The sequence below is a fragment of the Anolis carolinensis genome, unplaced genomic scaffold, assembly GCF_035594765.1.
Source record: "Anolis carolinensis isolate JA03-04 unplaced genomic scaffold, rAnoCar3.1.pri scaffold_12, whole genome shotgun sequence".
NCBI classification, from domain to species: Eukaryota; Metazoa; Chordata; class Lepidosauria; order Squamata; family Dactyloidae; genus Anolis; species Anolis carolinensis.
In genome coordinates, this window is record NW_026943823.1 from 1,230,187 (window position 1) to 1,245,384 (window position 15,198).

The following is a 15,198-nucleotide window of genomic DNA, read 5'->3' on the forward strand; positions in this document are numbered from 1 at the left end:
AGGGCGACTTGGAACATTTGGTTCCAGCTAAGCTGCCCAATCAAACTAAATAATCAAAGGTACACTCAGATAAAAATCCTCATGGCCGTGGAAACAAAAGGTCAGGAGAGTCGACCCTCCACTTTTGCAAGTTTAATGTTTGTAGGTTGGATTTTATTAATAGACTCCGAGGCATCTTTTGTGACCAAACTTTGCAGGAAGTTGACGGTGGAGTTGCACCAGGAAACAAGAGGTTTCCTGGTACCGCCCCGAGTCCCTTCGGGGAGATGGGGCGGGGTATAAGAATAAAATTATTATTATAATTATATTATTATAATGTTCTCTAGAGTGGATGATGGGACTTGAAGTCCTTCTCATCCGCACTCGGTGCCAACAGACAACAATATCAATTGTGTTGTCGTCAAAGGCTTTCATGGCCAGGATCACAGGGTTGTTGTATGTTTTCCGGGCTGTCTGGCCATGTTCCAGAAGTATTATCTCCTGACGTTTCACCCACATCTATGGCAGGCATCCTCAGAGGTTGTGAGGATGTCTGCCATAGATGTCAACTGTCTTCTCGATGTGTGTAAGACTTATAATGAACTCTGGAGCATTTCCAGTGCTGCCAAATGAGGCATGAATGTGCAACCTGGGTGCTCACCGTGCCTTATTTCTTCCTTCCACTTTGGTCTCTGGCCACATCAAGCACTTCTGATACAGAATCTGTCCAATCTTCTAAATTGTAGGCTTTTGAGCATCGGGATTGATTCAAACAACTAGCAACGGAGACGTCCTGCTGCGTCCTGATGAGGAAAAGAAAGGCAACAGAGGCAAGTCACGATTTGGCTCCGGGTTGAATTATTCATGGAGACGACGCAAAGCACCGCCGGCACTCCTTTTTGCTCAACACCTTTGCAAGAGGGTCGCTGGAGATATTTCCAAGGCATTATCTCATGCAGTTGAAAAAAAAAGACAAACTCAGAGAGACAAGAGACATTTCATGGCTGAGGACTTCATCACACGCAATAAAATTAGTGCCTCTACATGTTTAAGAAACAGCAACCCACCATGCACATCACACGACACAAGCTTCTTGTGCTGTTTCTAAAGTATTGGTGTTGTGGTTCAGTCTGATCATGAAGGGGAATTTGGGTTTCAGCAGAGATTTGGGTTGATCAAGGAAATGTTGAAGGCTCTGAATTGTCAGAAATGCAGGCTGATCAAGGAAACGTTGAAAACTCTGAAATGTTAGAAAGGCCGTAGACTAGCAGGGAAGCTGAAGTTTGTGATAAGGGTGACCTTTCACAGGATTTTGAACATCAACAACATCCAGATGAACATCAACAAAGTCCAGGTGGCTCTGGCAGTGAGGCAGAGGAGTCTTCCTTAGACAGAGACACAAAATTAAGGTTGAGAGTTGGTCCCAGGCGTTCTGTGAGAATCGTGAATAAACATATGGGAACCAAAGCTCAGAGGAATGTTTTTCTAGCTTGCAAGCATGGTTAAAAAGGATGAAACTGGGGAAGATTTCAGACAGAGCAACGTTGATTTTGGGAGCTTAACTTTTGCCATGTCTCTGCTCATGGAAATAGATCTTCGTTTCGAATCCTGCCCAGATTCTGTGTTTGGATTGTATTTTGAAGCTCACGCTACCTTGTTTCTACTTTAGAGACTTTGAACTGTATTCTGCAGATCGCCTTTGCAATTGGATTACTACTTTATTTACTGCTTTTTATTAAGATTTTGCTATCTTTTATCAATAAACTGAGAAAAAAACCAAGTCTGCTGTGGTGGAGTGTGTGTTAAGAGCAAGATGAACCAGTGCTGAGGTGCAACAGTTGGTTTTTCCAACGATTCCTGAGTCAATCGGCAAGTGACTTATTTGTAAATTCCCTGCATAGAGACGGGCCAAATGGCCAACTTCCAAGAATGATGTTCATCACCGTTGCCCAGTTTTGTTGCCCGTTGTGTGGGAAGAACCGAAAAGCCCATTTCTTATGTTGCCAATGAAGATTTGGGAAAAGAATTAATTTAAAACCACTTCCTACGATCTCCAATGCAATGGTGAGTTGTAGTTTAGTGAAGTTGTAGTTGAGAGAAGGACAAAGTCCTTGGGAAACTGTGACTCCCAGGATCCCAAAGCATTGACACATGGAAGCTACAGTGTGCATTCATTCATTCATTCATTCATTCTACAGTATCAATGCACCCAAAGTGCAAACTTTTGCCTGCTTCAACGGGCAACGTTGTCATTAAATCAAATTGTATAGTTTCGCTTGCTTGTTTAGAAGAGGCGCTGGTGGGATTCTCCCACATCAGGTGTCAATATAATTCATTCAGCTTTGGGCATGATGCACTTTGTCTCAAAAGGCGCATGGAGTTGTTTGCGAAACGTCCAAAGTCAAGCCCTGACATGCCCGAAAGCGCATCATCATCGCCAAGCTTTGCTCGTAGAAAAACCAGCTCTGTTTCTTTTTTTCCACCTGCGAGAAACCTCTCCGGGAGATGCATTTCCATGAAAAGAAAGCACACATTTCGCTCGGAGCTGAAGGACGCCTGCCTTTGTCTGTAGAGCTGCGTGTGCTGCCGAGAAGGATGCGCACAAAAGCCCTCGCTTTACAAAACAACACACACATACACACACATGATGTTGCCTGGCACATTAAATGCACTTTAAAAGAACTGTTTTCGAGCAGGAAAAAGAACAGAAATGAGCAACTTTGCAATCAGGATGCGATTCCATCGGTCCCTCTGGGAGGAGAAAACGGTGAATATTTTGTGGCGGAATAGACATTGTGACAAAATACATTCATTAAATATAATTAAATATCTTATTACCCGATGCTACAACCACCAGCAGAAGGGACCTCAGTCTCTCACTGATGGATTTAACTCTATCTTTATCTTTAATTTAGCTCTAACTCTAACTAACTGATGGATTTAACTCTACCTCTACTTTTAAGTTAACTCTACCCAACAAATGGTTTAAATCTACCTCTAATGTATTACTAATTCTAACTAATTCTAACTCCAACTGATATAGTTTATCTCAATCTTAAATTTAACTCTAACTAAATGATAGCTTTAACTCTACCTGTAAGTGATCTTTAATCTTAACTAATTCTAACTTGAGCTGATTTATTTAACTCCACCTCTACCTTTAAGTTAACTCTTACGAACTAATGGTTTAACTCTACCTTTAGTTGATCTCTAATCTTAACTAATTCTAACTGATGAATTTAACTCTACCTCTACCTTTAAGTTAACTCTAATGAACTAATGGTTTAACTCTACCTCTAATTATTTTCTAATCTTAACTAATGAACTAATGGTTTAACTCTACCTCCTATCTAATCTTAACTAATTCTAACTCTAACTGATGGATTCAACTCCACCTCTACCTTTAAGTTAACTCTAACGAACTAATGGTTTAACTCTATCTCTAATTGATCTCTAATCTTAACTAATTCTAACTTGAAATGATGGATTCAACTCTACCTCTACCTTTAAGTTAACTCTAACGAACTAATAGTTTAACACTACCTCTAATTGAACTCTAATCTTAACTAATTCTGATTGATGGATTCAACTCGACCTCTATGTTTAAGTTAACTCTAGCGAACTAATGGTTTAACTCTACTTCTAATTGATCTCTAATCTTAACTAATTCTAACTTGAACGGATGGATTTAACTCCACCTCTACCTTTAAGTTAACTCTAACGAACTAATGGTTTAACTCTACCTCTAATTGATCTCTAATCTTAACTAATTCTAACTCTTAACTGGTGGTTTTGACTCTCCCTTGAGTTTAGCTCTAACTCTAAATGATGGATTTAACTCTACCTCTTCCTTTACGTTAACTCTAACTACTAATGGATTTCACCTCTACTCGATCTCTCACTATCTGCTTGCATCTTGTAACATAAGATTTCACAGACTTAGGTTTATTGGAAGTTTATGCTTCCAACTTCCCTCTGTAAATTAATTTAAAATTAATGCTAAAATCCCTTTGCGTACGGATATTACAAATTAACGTCGTTATGGCTTTGAATGATCTCCGATGGGTTGAACTCTCGTTCTAGCGACTCCTTTCATTTAACTCTGTTTCGATCTCTAAAGTTCAACTCTTAACTGGTGAATTTAATCCTACCTCTGCCTTTAGTTAACTTAATCTCTGATTAAATCAACGTCTAACTGATGGATTTACTATTACCTTTAATTGAGCCTAACTAACTCTAATTCTAATTGATGTCTAAGGATGATATGTCTCAAAAAGGAGATGGGTTTGCGGACATTTAGAAGAAAGCGAGTCCAGCAAGATACAAATAGTTGTATTGTGTTGGATTGTTTTCCAACCTAATTCGGTTAGTCAATTTGGTTTTAATAAAGAGATAAATAGATGCGTCATTTTGCATCTGTTTCTGAGATTAGTCCGTATTTCGACAGACGGCCATGGCACATGTCTGAGCATGAATGCAAGGCGCGCAATTAATAGTTAGAAACACAGCAAATGGCATCGCTCTGTTTTGCATTATTCCTTAATGGAGAGTCTGGTCGTTTCCGAAGCACCAACTGTAGCCCTGCATTAACTAGACTCGGGTTTCGCAGACAAGAGATGAACTTCTTCCTTTTACATTATTATCATGTTTGGAGACCTTCAATTATCTCTCTCGGAACAGAGATAATAATAATCAGGAGGAAAGGGACCTGGACTAGTCTTCTGAGGTCGACAACAAAATGTGTCCTGAGTTCAGATTGTTGTTATTCATCGCAATATTTTTGATCATGTTTTTATATAGAACTAGCTGTGCCCGGCCACGCGTTGCTGTGGCAAAGTGGTGGTGGTATTGGTTAAAAATTGTTGTGTAATTTTTATTTGACGTTGTTTGCAATTTTTTATTAATTTTATTGTAAATTATATTTTTATTTATTATATTTTATTATTTTCTTGTATTATTTTTAGTTATTTTCTGTTACTATAGTATTTTATTGTATTAATTTTTAGTGTTTTTTATTATTTTTTATTGGGTTGCTAGGAGATCAAGTTAGAGGAGCTTAGCCTTCTAACTGGCAGCAATTGGATAAAAGCAATTATTCCTCTCTCTCTCTCTAATTAGGACTTTATTTTTCTTTTCTTTTTGTTGTATCAACCTAGAGGCGTGGATGATGGGTTGTGTTGTCAAATTTCAAGGTTGGGGGGCCTGTAGTTTTGTTGTTTTGTGGGTCGCCGTGATGCCATCACTCTTTTATATATATAGATGCTTTGGATCCTGGAGTTGGAAGGGAGGAAGGGAGGAAAGGAGGGAAGAAAGAAGGAAGGAAGAAAAAGAAGGGAGGAAGGAAAGACGGAAGGAAGGAAAGAAGGAAGGAAGGAAGGAAGGAAGGAAGGAAGGAAGGAAGGAGGAAGGAAGGAAGGAAAGATGGAAGGAAAGACGGAAAGGAAGGAATGAAAAGGAGTGAGTAAAGAAGGAAGAAAGGAAGGAAAAGGAGGGAGGAAGGAAGGAAGGAAAGAAAGACAGAAGGAAGGAGGAAAGAAGGAAGGAAGGAGAGAGAAGGAGGGAGGGAGGGAGGGAGGGAAGGAGGGAGGGAAGAAGGAAGGAAGAAAGAAAGAAAGAAAAAGGAGGGAGGGAGGAAAGATGGAAGGAGGAAAGAAGGAAGGAAGGAGAGAGGAAGGAAGAAAAGATGGAAGGAAAGATGGAAAGGAAGGAATGAAAAGAAGTGAGGAAAGAAGGAAGGAGGGAGGGAGGGCGTAGAGAGGAAAGAAGAAAGAAAGGAAAAGGAGGAAGGAAGGAAGGAAGGAAGGAAGGAAGGAAGGAAGGAAGGAAGGAAGGAAGGAAGGAAGGAAGGAAGGAAAGACAGAAGGAAGGAGGAAAGAAGGAAGGAAGAAAAAGGAGGGAGGGAGGAAAGACGGAAGGAGGAAAGAAGGAAGGAAGGAAGGAAGGAAGGAAGGAAGGAAGGAAGGAAGGAAGGAAGGAAGGAAGGAAGGAAGGAGAGAGGAAGGAAGGAAAGATGGAAAAGAAGGAATGAAAAGAAGTGAGGAAAGAAGGAAGGAGGGAGGGAGGACATAGAGAGGAAAGAAGAAAGGAAGGAAAAGAAGGAAGGAAGGAAGGAAGGAAGGAAGGAAGGAAGGAAGGAAGGAAGGAAGGAAGGAAGGAAGGAAGGAAGGAAGGAAGGAGGTAGAGAGGAAGGAGGGCGGCTTACACAGGGCCAAGCCCGAATAAAAAACAACAGCAATATAAAACACAACAATAGACAAGAGACGTGCACAATTGACCAATAAAGTAAATGACAAAAACTTAATAAAAACATGGATTAAAACGGAGAGGTTGTAAAAATAGACTGGATAAAGTGCACCCTATAAATATTGTAAACACGAGGTGACTGATAAAGTGCTGCAAATTCTTGGAAGTGCAAATTGGGATGGGAGTAGACCCTGCTGTGTCTATATCAAGTTGACAAAAGTAAAAAAGTGCAAACTAGTATGAAAATGAATATCAAAATATTGCTGATCTCCTAAATCTCAGAAATGGTGTGTGTTTTGTTTCAGTGATAATGAAATTCAGTGATGTCGCGGCACCAAGCAACCGCTTGGCCGACCCCTGCAAACCAGTCAGGCGAAATTAAAACAACAGCCACCATCATTTCATGGGAAATCACTTTAATTTTGTTTAGGAAAGGCATCCGTTCGTAACCAAAAGAGTGAGTCACAGTGTAAGTTCTCCAAAGGAGCAGAGAAAGAGCCCGAGGCTCAGCAAAAGAACAACAACAGAAGGCCCCGCATTTGCCCAAAGGCTACCAGGTTCTTCCCGTATCCAGAAACATACAGAATCAGAAATCCGATTTAGTCGCTGGCGGGAAAGCAGCATGGGTGCAAGTCTGCCTCGATGTTGGTTGATACCTGCAACGGCTTTGCAAAGACAATGCGCATCATGCCTCCCAGGCTCCGGGATGCAGCGTTTCTGATCCAAAGAAATGCCTCCAAAAGGTCTTAAGTATGAATCCATCCCAACTCCAACTTATGGTGACCCTCTCTCTGTGGGTTCAGTTTGCATGATCTGAACATTGGATGGGTGCTTTTGCCTCAGTGTTAATAATACAATGGCACATCCAGCCATCAGAATAGCAGCCACGGGAGCTGCATTGTGGCTCTTTGGGATGGAAATGTAGAGGAGTCAACCACCATGGAGCCCAACGCTGGTGAGATGTTTGTATAAATATCGCCATGGGCCTTCAAGCCAACTCCAACTTATGGTGACCCACTTTTTGTGGGTTCAGTTTGCATGAACTAGACATTGAATGGGTTCAATTGTACAGTGTTTGCCTCTGTGTTAATGATGCAATAACACATCCAGCCATTAAAAAGATAGAGGGATTGACCAGCAAGAAGCCCAAAGCTTCTTGGTAGTCATGGGTCTTGAAGCCAATTCCAACTTATGGCAAACCTCTGTTTTGGGTTTAGTTTGCATGACCTGGATGTTGAACATGTGCAATAGTAAAGCATTTGCCTCAGTGTTAATGATATAATAACACATCCAGCCATTAAAAAGATAGACTACCAAGGAGCCCAAAGCTGGTGAGATGTTTGTATGAATGTCACCATGGGCCTTCAAGCCAACTCCAACTGATGGTGACCCTCTTTTTGTGGGTTCAGTTTGCATGGACTAGAAGTTGAATGGGTGTAATTGTAGTGTTTGCCTCAGTGTTAATGATGCAATAACACATCCAGCCATTAAAAAGATAGAGGGGTTGACCACCAAGAAGCCCAACGCTTCTTGGTAGTCATGGGTCTTGAAGCCAACTCCAACTTATGGCAAACCTCTGTTTTGGGTTTAGTTTGCATGACCCAGATGTTGAACATGTGCAATAGTAAAGCATTTATCTCAGTGTTAATGATACAATAACACATCCAGCCATTAAAAAGATAGAGGGATCGACTACCAAGGAGCCCAAAGCTGGTGAGATGTTTGTATGCGTGTCGCCATGGGCCTTCAAGCCAACTCCAATTGATGGTGACCCTCTTTTTGTGGGTTCAGTTTGCACAAACTGAACGTTGAACGGGTGCAACCGTACAGTGTGTTTTGATGCAATGACACATCCAGAAATCAGAATGGTAGAGGGGTCAACCACCAAGGAGCCCAAAGCTTGTGAGATGTGTATATTCATGTCACCATGGGCCTTCAAGCCCAACTCCAACATATGGATGAACCTCTGTTTGTGGGTTCAGTTTGCATGAGCTGGATGTTGAATGTGTGCAATAGTAAAGCATTTACCTCAGTGTTAATGATACAATAACACATCCAGCCATTAAAAAGATAGAGGGGTTGACCACCAAGGAGCCAAAAGCTGGTGAGATATCGCATGGGCCTCCAAGCCAACTCCAACTTATGACGATCCTATTTTGGGGTTCAGTTTGCATGAGCTGGATGTTGAATGTGTGCAATAGTAAAGCATTTGCCTCAGTGTTAATGATATGATGGCACATCCAGCCATCAGAATGATAGAGGGGTTGGCCACCAAGGAGCCCAAAGCTGGTGAGATGTCACATGGGCTTCCAAGCCAACTCCAACTTATGGCGAACCTCTGTTTGTGGGTTTAGTTTGCATGAGCCGGATGTTGAACGTGTGCAATAGTAAAGCATTTGCCTCAGTGTTAATGTTACGATGGCACATCCAGCCATCAGAATGGTAGAGGAGTTGACCACCAAGGAGCCCAAAGCTGGTGAGATGTCACATGGGCCTCCAAGCCAACTCCAACTTATGGTGAACCTCTGTTTTGGGTTTAGTTTGCATGAGCTGGATGTTGAATGTGTGCAATAGTAAAGCATGTGTATGAGATGTGTGTATGCGTGTCACCATGGGCCTCCAAGCCAACTCCAATTTAGGGCAAACCTCTGTTTTGGGTTGAGTTTGCACGATGTGGATGTTGCACGTGTGCAAGCGTGTGGCTCTCAGCTGCCCGGGATGATGGGCTGGACGACGGAGATGTCGGTCCGGGCGGAGTGTCCCTGGGAGGCGGGGCCCGGGTGGGCGGAGGGGGGGTCCGTCCGGCGGGGGCACCCCCCCTCCCCCGCCCAGGCCTGGCGGGAGGAAGCCTGGGGGGCGCGGGGGGCGTGGCTCCGCCCGGGGCCCCTCCTCCCGCAGACCCCCAGCAGGGCCTTGAGCTCGGAGCGGAAGCTGTCGTTGAGCCAGCAGTAGATGAAGGGGTTGTAGCAGGTGCTGCTCATGGCGAACCAGTGGCAGGCGAAGTAGAGGCCGTTGTTGCTGCGGATGGCGTTGCTGGAGAGCAGGACCAGGTAGCAGTTGAGCGGGAACCAGCAGACGGCGAAGACGGCCACCACCACCACCAGCATCTTCAGGGTCTTCTTCTTCTTGCGCCGGTGGGCCTGGTACTGCTCCAGGGTCACGTCCCCGATGGCGTTGCGCTGCCACAGCTTCTTGGCCACCGTGGCGTACGTGGCGGAGATGACCAGCAAGGGCAGCAGGTAGAGCAGCACGAAGGTGGCCAGGTCCAGGTACTTCCAGTACAGGTCCATGGGCCGCGGGAAGCTGGGCAGGCACACGATGCGGCTGGTCCGGTTCCTGCAGCAAAAGCAAAAGCGGTCAAGGCAGCGGAGCCCGACACGGCGACATTGTGCCCTTCCCGAAGGCCAACAGACTATGACTCCTGTACCTATGCTCAGCCATTGCTTCAATACAGGTAACACTATGATTTTTGTCATTTCCAAATTGGTTCTACCATAAAAACATGTGTGCTGGTTAATAGCCAGCTGCAATAAATCTCTACTGACCGAGAGGTTGTGTGTTTGAAGCCATCCTGAGTCGGATTGAGCACCCAACCATTAAATAGCCTAACTCACTGTTGACCTAAGCAACCCAAAGATAGTTGCATCTGTCGAGTAGGAAATTTACTGTCGAGTAGGCTAATTTAACTAATTTAAAGGTAAAGGTTTCCCCTGATGTTAAGTCCAGTCATGCCTGACTCTGACTCTCCATTTCAAAGCCGAAGGGCGGGCGTTGTCTGTAGACGAGGACGGGGGTCTTTTCCTTACCCGGACGGGATGCGCGTCAGCTTCTGGTAAATGGCGTGGGGCAGGGAGAAGCAGCTGGCCAGGACCCAGATGAGGACGATGCAGACCCCGCCCTTCACCAGGGACATCCGGGGCTTCAGCGGGTGCATGATCACCTGCAGAGAAGGAGAAAGAGAGAGCGCCCGAGGAGTCAGGAATCCTGGCACACGGTGCGATCAGCGTATTGGAAGCTGGCACCGCTAACTATTTTTTGCAACTATTTTATGGAGTCTTGCAAACTGGAGTCTTGAAAATTGAGGTCTTTCAAGCTCAGATCTTGCAAACTGGAGTCTTTCAAGCTCAGGTCTTGCAAACTGGGGTTATGCAAACTCAGGTCTTTCACACTCAGATATTTTACACTCAGGCCTTTCACACACAAGTCTTTCGATCTCAGATCTTGCAAACTGGAGTCTTGCAAACTCAGGTCTTGCCAACTTAGGTATTTCACACTCAAGTCTTTCAAACTGGAGCCTTTCAAGCTCAGGTCTTGCAAACTGGAGTCATGCAAACTCAGGCCTTTCACACTCAGATATTTCACACGCAGGTTTTTCAATCTCAGATCTTGCAAACTGGAGTCTTGCAAACTCAGGTCTTGCCAACTTAGGTATTTCACACTCAAGTCTTGCAAACTGGAGTCATGCAAACTCAGGCCTTTCAAACTCAGGTTTTTTACACTCATATATTTCACACCGAGATATTTCACACGCAGGTCTTTCGATCTCAGATCTTGCAAACTGGAGTCTTGCAAACTCAGGTCTTGCCAACTTAGGTATTTCACACTCAAGTCTTTCAAACTGGAGCCTTTCAAGCTCAGGTCTTGCAAACTGGAGTCATGCAAACTCAGGCCTTTCACACTCAGATATTTCACACGCAGGTTTTTCAATCTCAGATCTTGCAAACTGGAGTCTTGCAAACTCAGGTCTTGCCAACTTAGGTATTTCACACTCAAGTCTTGCAAACTGGAGTCATGCAAACTCAGGCCTTTCACACTCAGATATTTCACACGCAGGTTTTTCAATCTCAGATCTTGCAAACTGGAGTCTTGCAAACTCAGGTCTTTCACACTCAGATATTTCAAAGTGGGGTCTTGCAAACTCAGGGAAGCCATGGCTTCATTGAAGGCCTCGATCTACTTGTAACACAACATTCCTCTTTTCCTTTTGCCCTCTTCTTTGCCCAGGACTGACCTCTGTTTTCAAAGATTAGCATCACATCCACTCCAAAGTACCACAGCCACCCCTCCATGAATTTACCCAATTCCATTTTAAAGGCAGCCATCGCTCTGTCCTGCAGCAGAGAGTTCCACCGTTCAAACCAGGTGCTATTACTAACAAGGAATGTCTCAGGTAGAGAAGGTTCTTTCCCCATCACTTTGTTATGGGATCCCTTACCTGGTGCCGGTCCAAGGCGATGGCGGCCAGGGTCAGCACGTAGACGTGGACGGAGCAATACTGGCCAAAGCGGCTGATGTGGCACATGAGCTTCCCAAACACCCAGGAGCTGCTCACAAACCGCACCTGGGAGGGCGGAAAACAGAAAGTGAGGCCCTGTGAAATAAAGTCGTTTATTCTGTTTGTACTTGTTGGGTTTCCAAAGCCGCCTTTGCATCCCTTGGAAACCCATAAGCTGACCTGTGACTTGGGAGGCACACATGCATATCAACACACCCCAGCAAAGCAAGGAAGAGGCACCGAATTCTGCCTGAAGGAGAAAAAGGAGATGGAGTTTAGATCTGAACTTTATAGGAACCAGATTTGGGGGGGGGGGGGAGACCAATAATAATAATAATAATAAGTTTATTTGTATCCTGCCTCCATCTCCCCAGAACGGGACTCGGGGCGGCTCACAGAAATATCAAATACAAAAACAATTACAATATACAATACATCAACAAACAATAACATGCACCAGTAGTAACCAATGTCTCCAATGTAACTGGGAGAATGCTGGATCCACTCTGGAGAGTGATAGCTCCCACTCCAGAAGAATGCGGAGTCTGCTCCGGCTTTTAGTCTGAACTTTCCAGGAGATAAATCGGCTGGAGGCTCAGATCTCCAATGCAAGCAGGATCCTGCATCTGCTCTGGCTTTCAGCCTGGACTTTCCAAGATAGTGAGTTCTCCCCAATGCAAATCTCCTCTGGCTTTCAGCCTGAATTTTCCAGGAGATAAATTGGATGGAGGGTGAGATTTCCAACGCAACAGGGTTCTGCATCTGCTCTGGCTTTCAGCCCGGACTTTCCAAGAGATACATTTGCTGGAGAGTGATCCCTCCAACACAAATCTCCTCTGGCTTTCAGCCCGGACTTTCCAAGACATGCATTTACTGGAGACCAAGATCTCCAGCGCAGGGGGGACCTCCATCTGCCTGAACTTTCCACGGGATACATTTGGTGAAGAAGAATCTCTCCAACGCAAATCTCCCCTGGTTTTTAGTCTGAACTTTCCAGAACTTTCATTCGCTGGAGAGTGTGCTCTCTCCAATACAGATGTGCTCTGGATTTTCCAGGACTTACATTTGCTGGAGAGTGTGCTCTCTCCAACCGAAATCTCCTCTAGCTTTCTGTCTAAACTTTCCAAGGGATAAATCTGCTGGAGATGGAAATCTCCAAGGCAAGTGGGGTCCTACATCTCCTCCGGCTTTCAGTCTAAACTTTCCAAGGGGTACATTTCTCCAATGCAGATCTCCTCTGGCTTTTAGTCCGGACTTTCCAGTACTTACATTTGCTGGAGAGTGTGCTCTCTCAGATACAGATCTGCTCTGGATTCCAGCCTGAACATTCCAAGGGATACATACATTTGGTGAAGAATAATTTCTCCAACACAAATCTCCTCTGGCTTTTAGTCTGAATTGTCCAGAACTTTCATCTGCTGGAGGGGATGCTCTCTCCGATACAGATCTGCTCTGGCTTTCAGTCTGAACTTTCCAAGGGACAAATGTGCTGGAGAGGGAGATTTTCAATGGAAATGGGGTCCTAAGGCCCTCCTGGCTTTCAGCCTGGACTTTCCATGACCTAAATTGGTTGGAGGCTGAAATCTGCAATGCAGTTGGAGATCTCCCCTTGCCTTCTCTCCTCTGGCTTTCAGTCCAAACTTTCCAAGAGCAGAGAGCGCTCTCTCTTCATGCAAATCTCCCCTGGCTTTGGGTCTCAACTTTCCAAGGGAGAAATGTGCTGGAGAGGGTGATCTCCCCAATGCCAATCTCTTCCAAGTCTTAGTGACCTCAAGGACCAGCCCAGGGCAGAGCTCCCTGTCGGGCGTTGTTACATTGGGTGGAGACTGTTTTCTCTCCAACGTCAATCTCCTCTGGCTTTGAGCCTCAACTTCCCAAGGGAGAAATGTGCTGGCGAGAGTGCTTTCCCCAATGCCAATCTGTTCTTTCTAACTCTTAGTGACCTCAAGGACCAGCCCAGGGCAGAGCTCCCTGTCGGGCGTCGCTACATTGGGTGGAGACTGTTTTCTCTCCAACGTCAATCTCCTCTGGCTTTGAGTCTCAGCTTTCCAAGGGAGAAATGTGCTGGAGAGGGCGATCTCCCCAATGCCAATCCCTTCCAAGTCTTAGTGCCTTCATGGACCAGCCCAGGGCAGAGCTCCCTGTCGGGCGTCGCCAGAGTGGGTGGAGACCAGGATTTCAAGTGCAGGGGGGTGTCCTACATCTCCATTGGAGTTCAGCCTGAACTTTCCAAGAGTTCTCCCCGATGTCAGCCTGAACTTCTGAGTTTAGAATTTCTGAGTCTCCCTCACTCCCTCCCTCCCTCTCAGACTCACCAGGGTGACGGGGGCGTTGAGGAGGGTGAGGGTGATGTCTGCGAGGGCGAGGTTGGCGATGAGGAGCCCGGGGGCGGAGGGTCTCTGGGCGGCGAGCACGTGGCAGACCAGCCCGTTGCCCACCAGCGCCACCGCCCCCACCAGCGCGTAGGCCCCCAGAAGGGCGCCCCTGGCGGACGAGCTCTGCCACTCCGCCTCGTAGCGCGAAGAGGACCCGTTGGCCAGCGCGCCCATCAGACCCTCCAGGTCGAAGGAAGACGAAGAAGAGGAAGAAGAAGAGGAAGGAGGAGAAGGAGGAGGAGAAGAGCGGTTGCGGGAGGCGTAGAGCGCCGAGAAGAAGGCGGCCGGGGGCGGCGCGGGGCCCGGCATGGCTCCCAGGGACGGGAGGAGACCCCCGCCCACAGCCCCGCTCCTGCCACGGAGAGAGAGAGAGAGAGAGAGAAGGAAAGAGGGGCTGTCCCTGGTGCTGAACGAGGGAAGGAGGGAAAAAGGGAGGGAAAGAGAGCCAGGAGGGGAGGGGGCGGGGTGGGGAGAGAGAGGGAGGGAGGGAGGGAGGGAGGGGAGAGACAGAGAGAGAGGACTGACAGACAGATAGATAAATGGCAGATAGGGCTGAGAGATGAATATGATGATAAGTAGATAGATAAGTCAATAGATATATAGATAAGAGGTAGGTCTGATAGATAAATGGCAGATAGGGCTGATAGATAGATAGATAGATAGATAGATAGATAGATAGATAGATAGATAGATAGATAGATAGATAGATAGATAGATAGATAGATAGATAGATAAGTAGATAGATAGATAGATAGATAGATAAGTAGATAGATAGATAGATAGATAAGTAGATAGATAGATAGATAGATAGATAAGTAGATAGATAGATAGATAGATAGATAGATAAGTAGATAAGTAGATAGATAGATAGATAAATAGATAGATAGATAGATAGATAAGTAGATAGATAGATAGATAGAGTAGATAGATAGATAAGTAGATAGATAGATAGATAGATAGATAGATAAGTAGATAGATAGATAGACAGATAAGTAGATAGATAGATAGAGTAGATAGATAGATAGATAAGTAGATAAGTAGATAGATAGATAGAGTAGATAGATAGATAGATAAGTAGATAAGTAGATAGATAGATAGATAAGTAGATAGAGTAGATAGATAGATAGATATAGATAGATAGATAAGTAGATAGATAGATAGATAGATAGATAAGTAGATAGATAGATAGATAGATAGCATAGATAGGGCTGATAGATGAATATGATGATAAGTAAATAGATAAGTCAATGGATAGATAGATGAAAGGTAGGTCTGATAGATAGATAGATAGATAGATAGATAGATAGATAGAGAAATGGCAGATAG

General features: G+C 44.9%; 1 protein-coding gene across 1 annotated transcript; it reads right to left on the minus strand.

The window, feature by feature from the left end:
* Positions 1-7,057: 7,057 nt before the first annotated feature.
* gpr83 (G protein-coupled receptor 83) lies at positions 7,058-14,296 on the minus strand. Its single transcript, XM_003227217.4, has 4 exons — positions 13,813-14,296; positions 11,438-11,563; positions 10,029-10,162; positions 7,058-9,558 (listed from the first exon to the last, which is right to left on the minus strand). Exons 1-4 carry the CDS (start codon positions 14,179-14,181, stop codon positions 8,928-8,930), a joined length of 1,260 nt encoding a protein of 419 aa, XP_003227265.2. The 5' UTR covers positions 14,182-14,296; the 3' UTR covers positions 7,058-8,927.
* Between the last annotated feature and the right edge of the window lie 902 nt (positions 14,297-15,198).

Excerpts from the sequence above, each read along its gene's own strand:
- gpr83 (XM_003227217.4), bottom strand. The coding sequence starts at position 14,181 with ATGCCGGGCCCCGCGCCGCCCCCGGCCGCCTTCTTCTCGGCGCTCTAC. Across the intron at positions 11,564-13,812 it reads TCAACGCCCCCGTCACCCTG|GTGCGGTTTGTGAGCAGCTC; the intron begins GTGAGTCTGAGA and ends CCGCCCTCCCAG. Across the intron at positions 9,559-10,028 it reads CTGACGCGCATCCCGTCCGG|GAACCGGACCAGCCGCATCG; the intron begins GTAAGGAAAAGA and ends CTTTTGCTGCAG.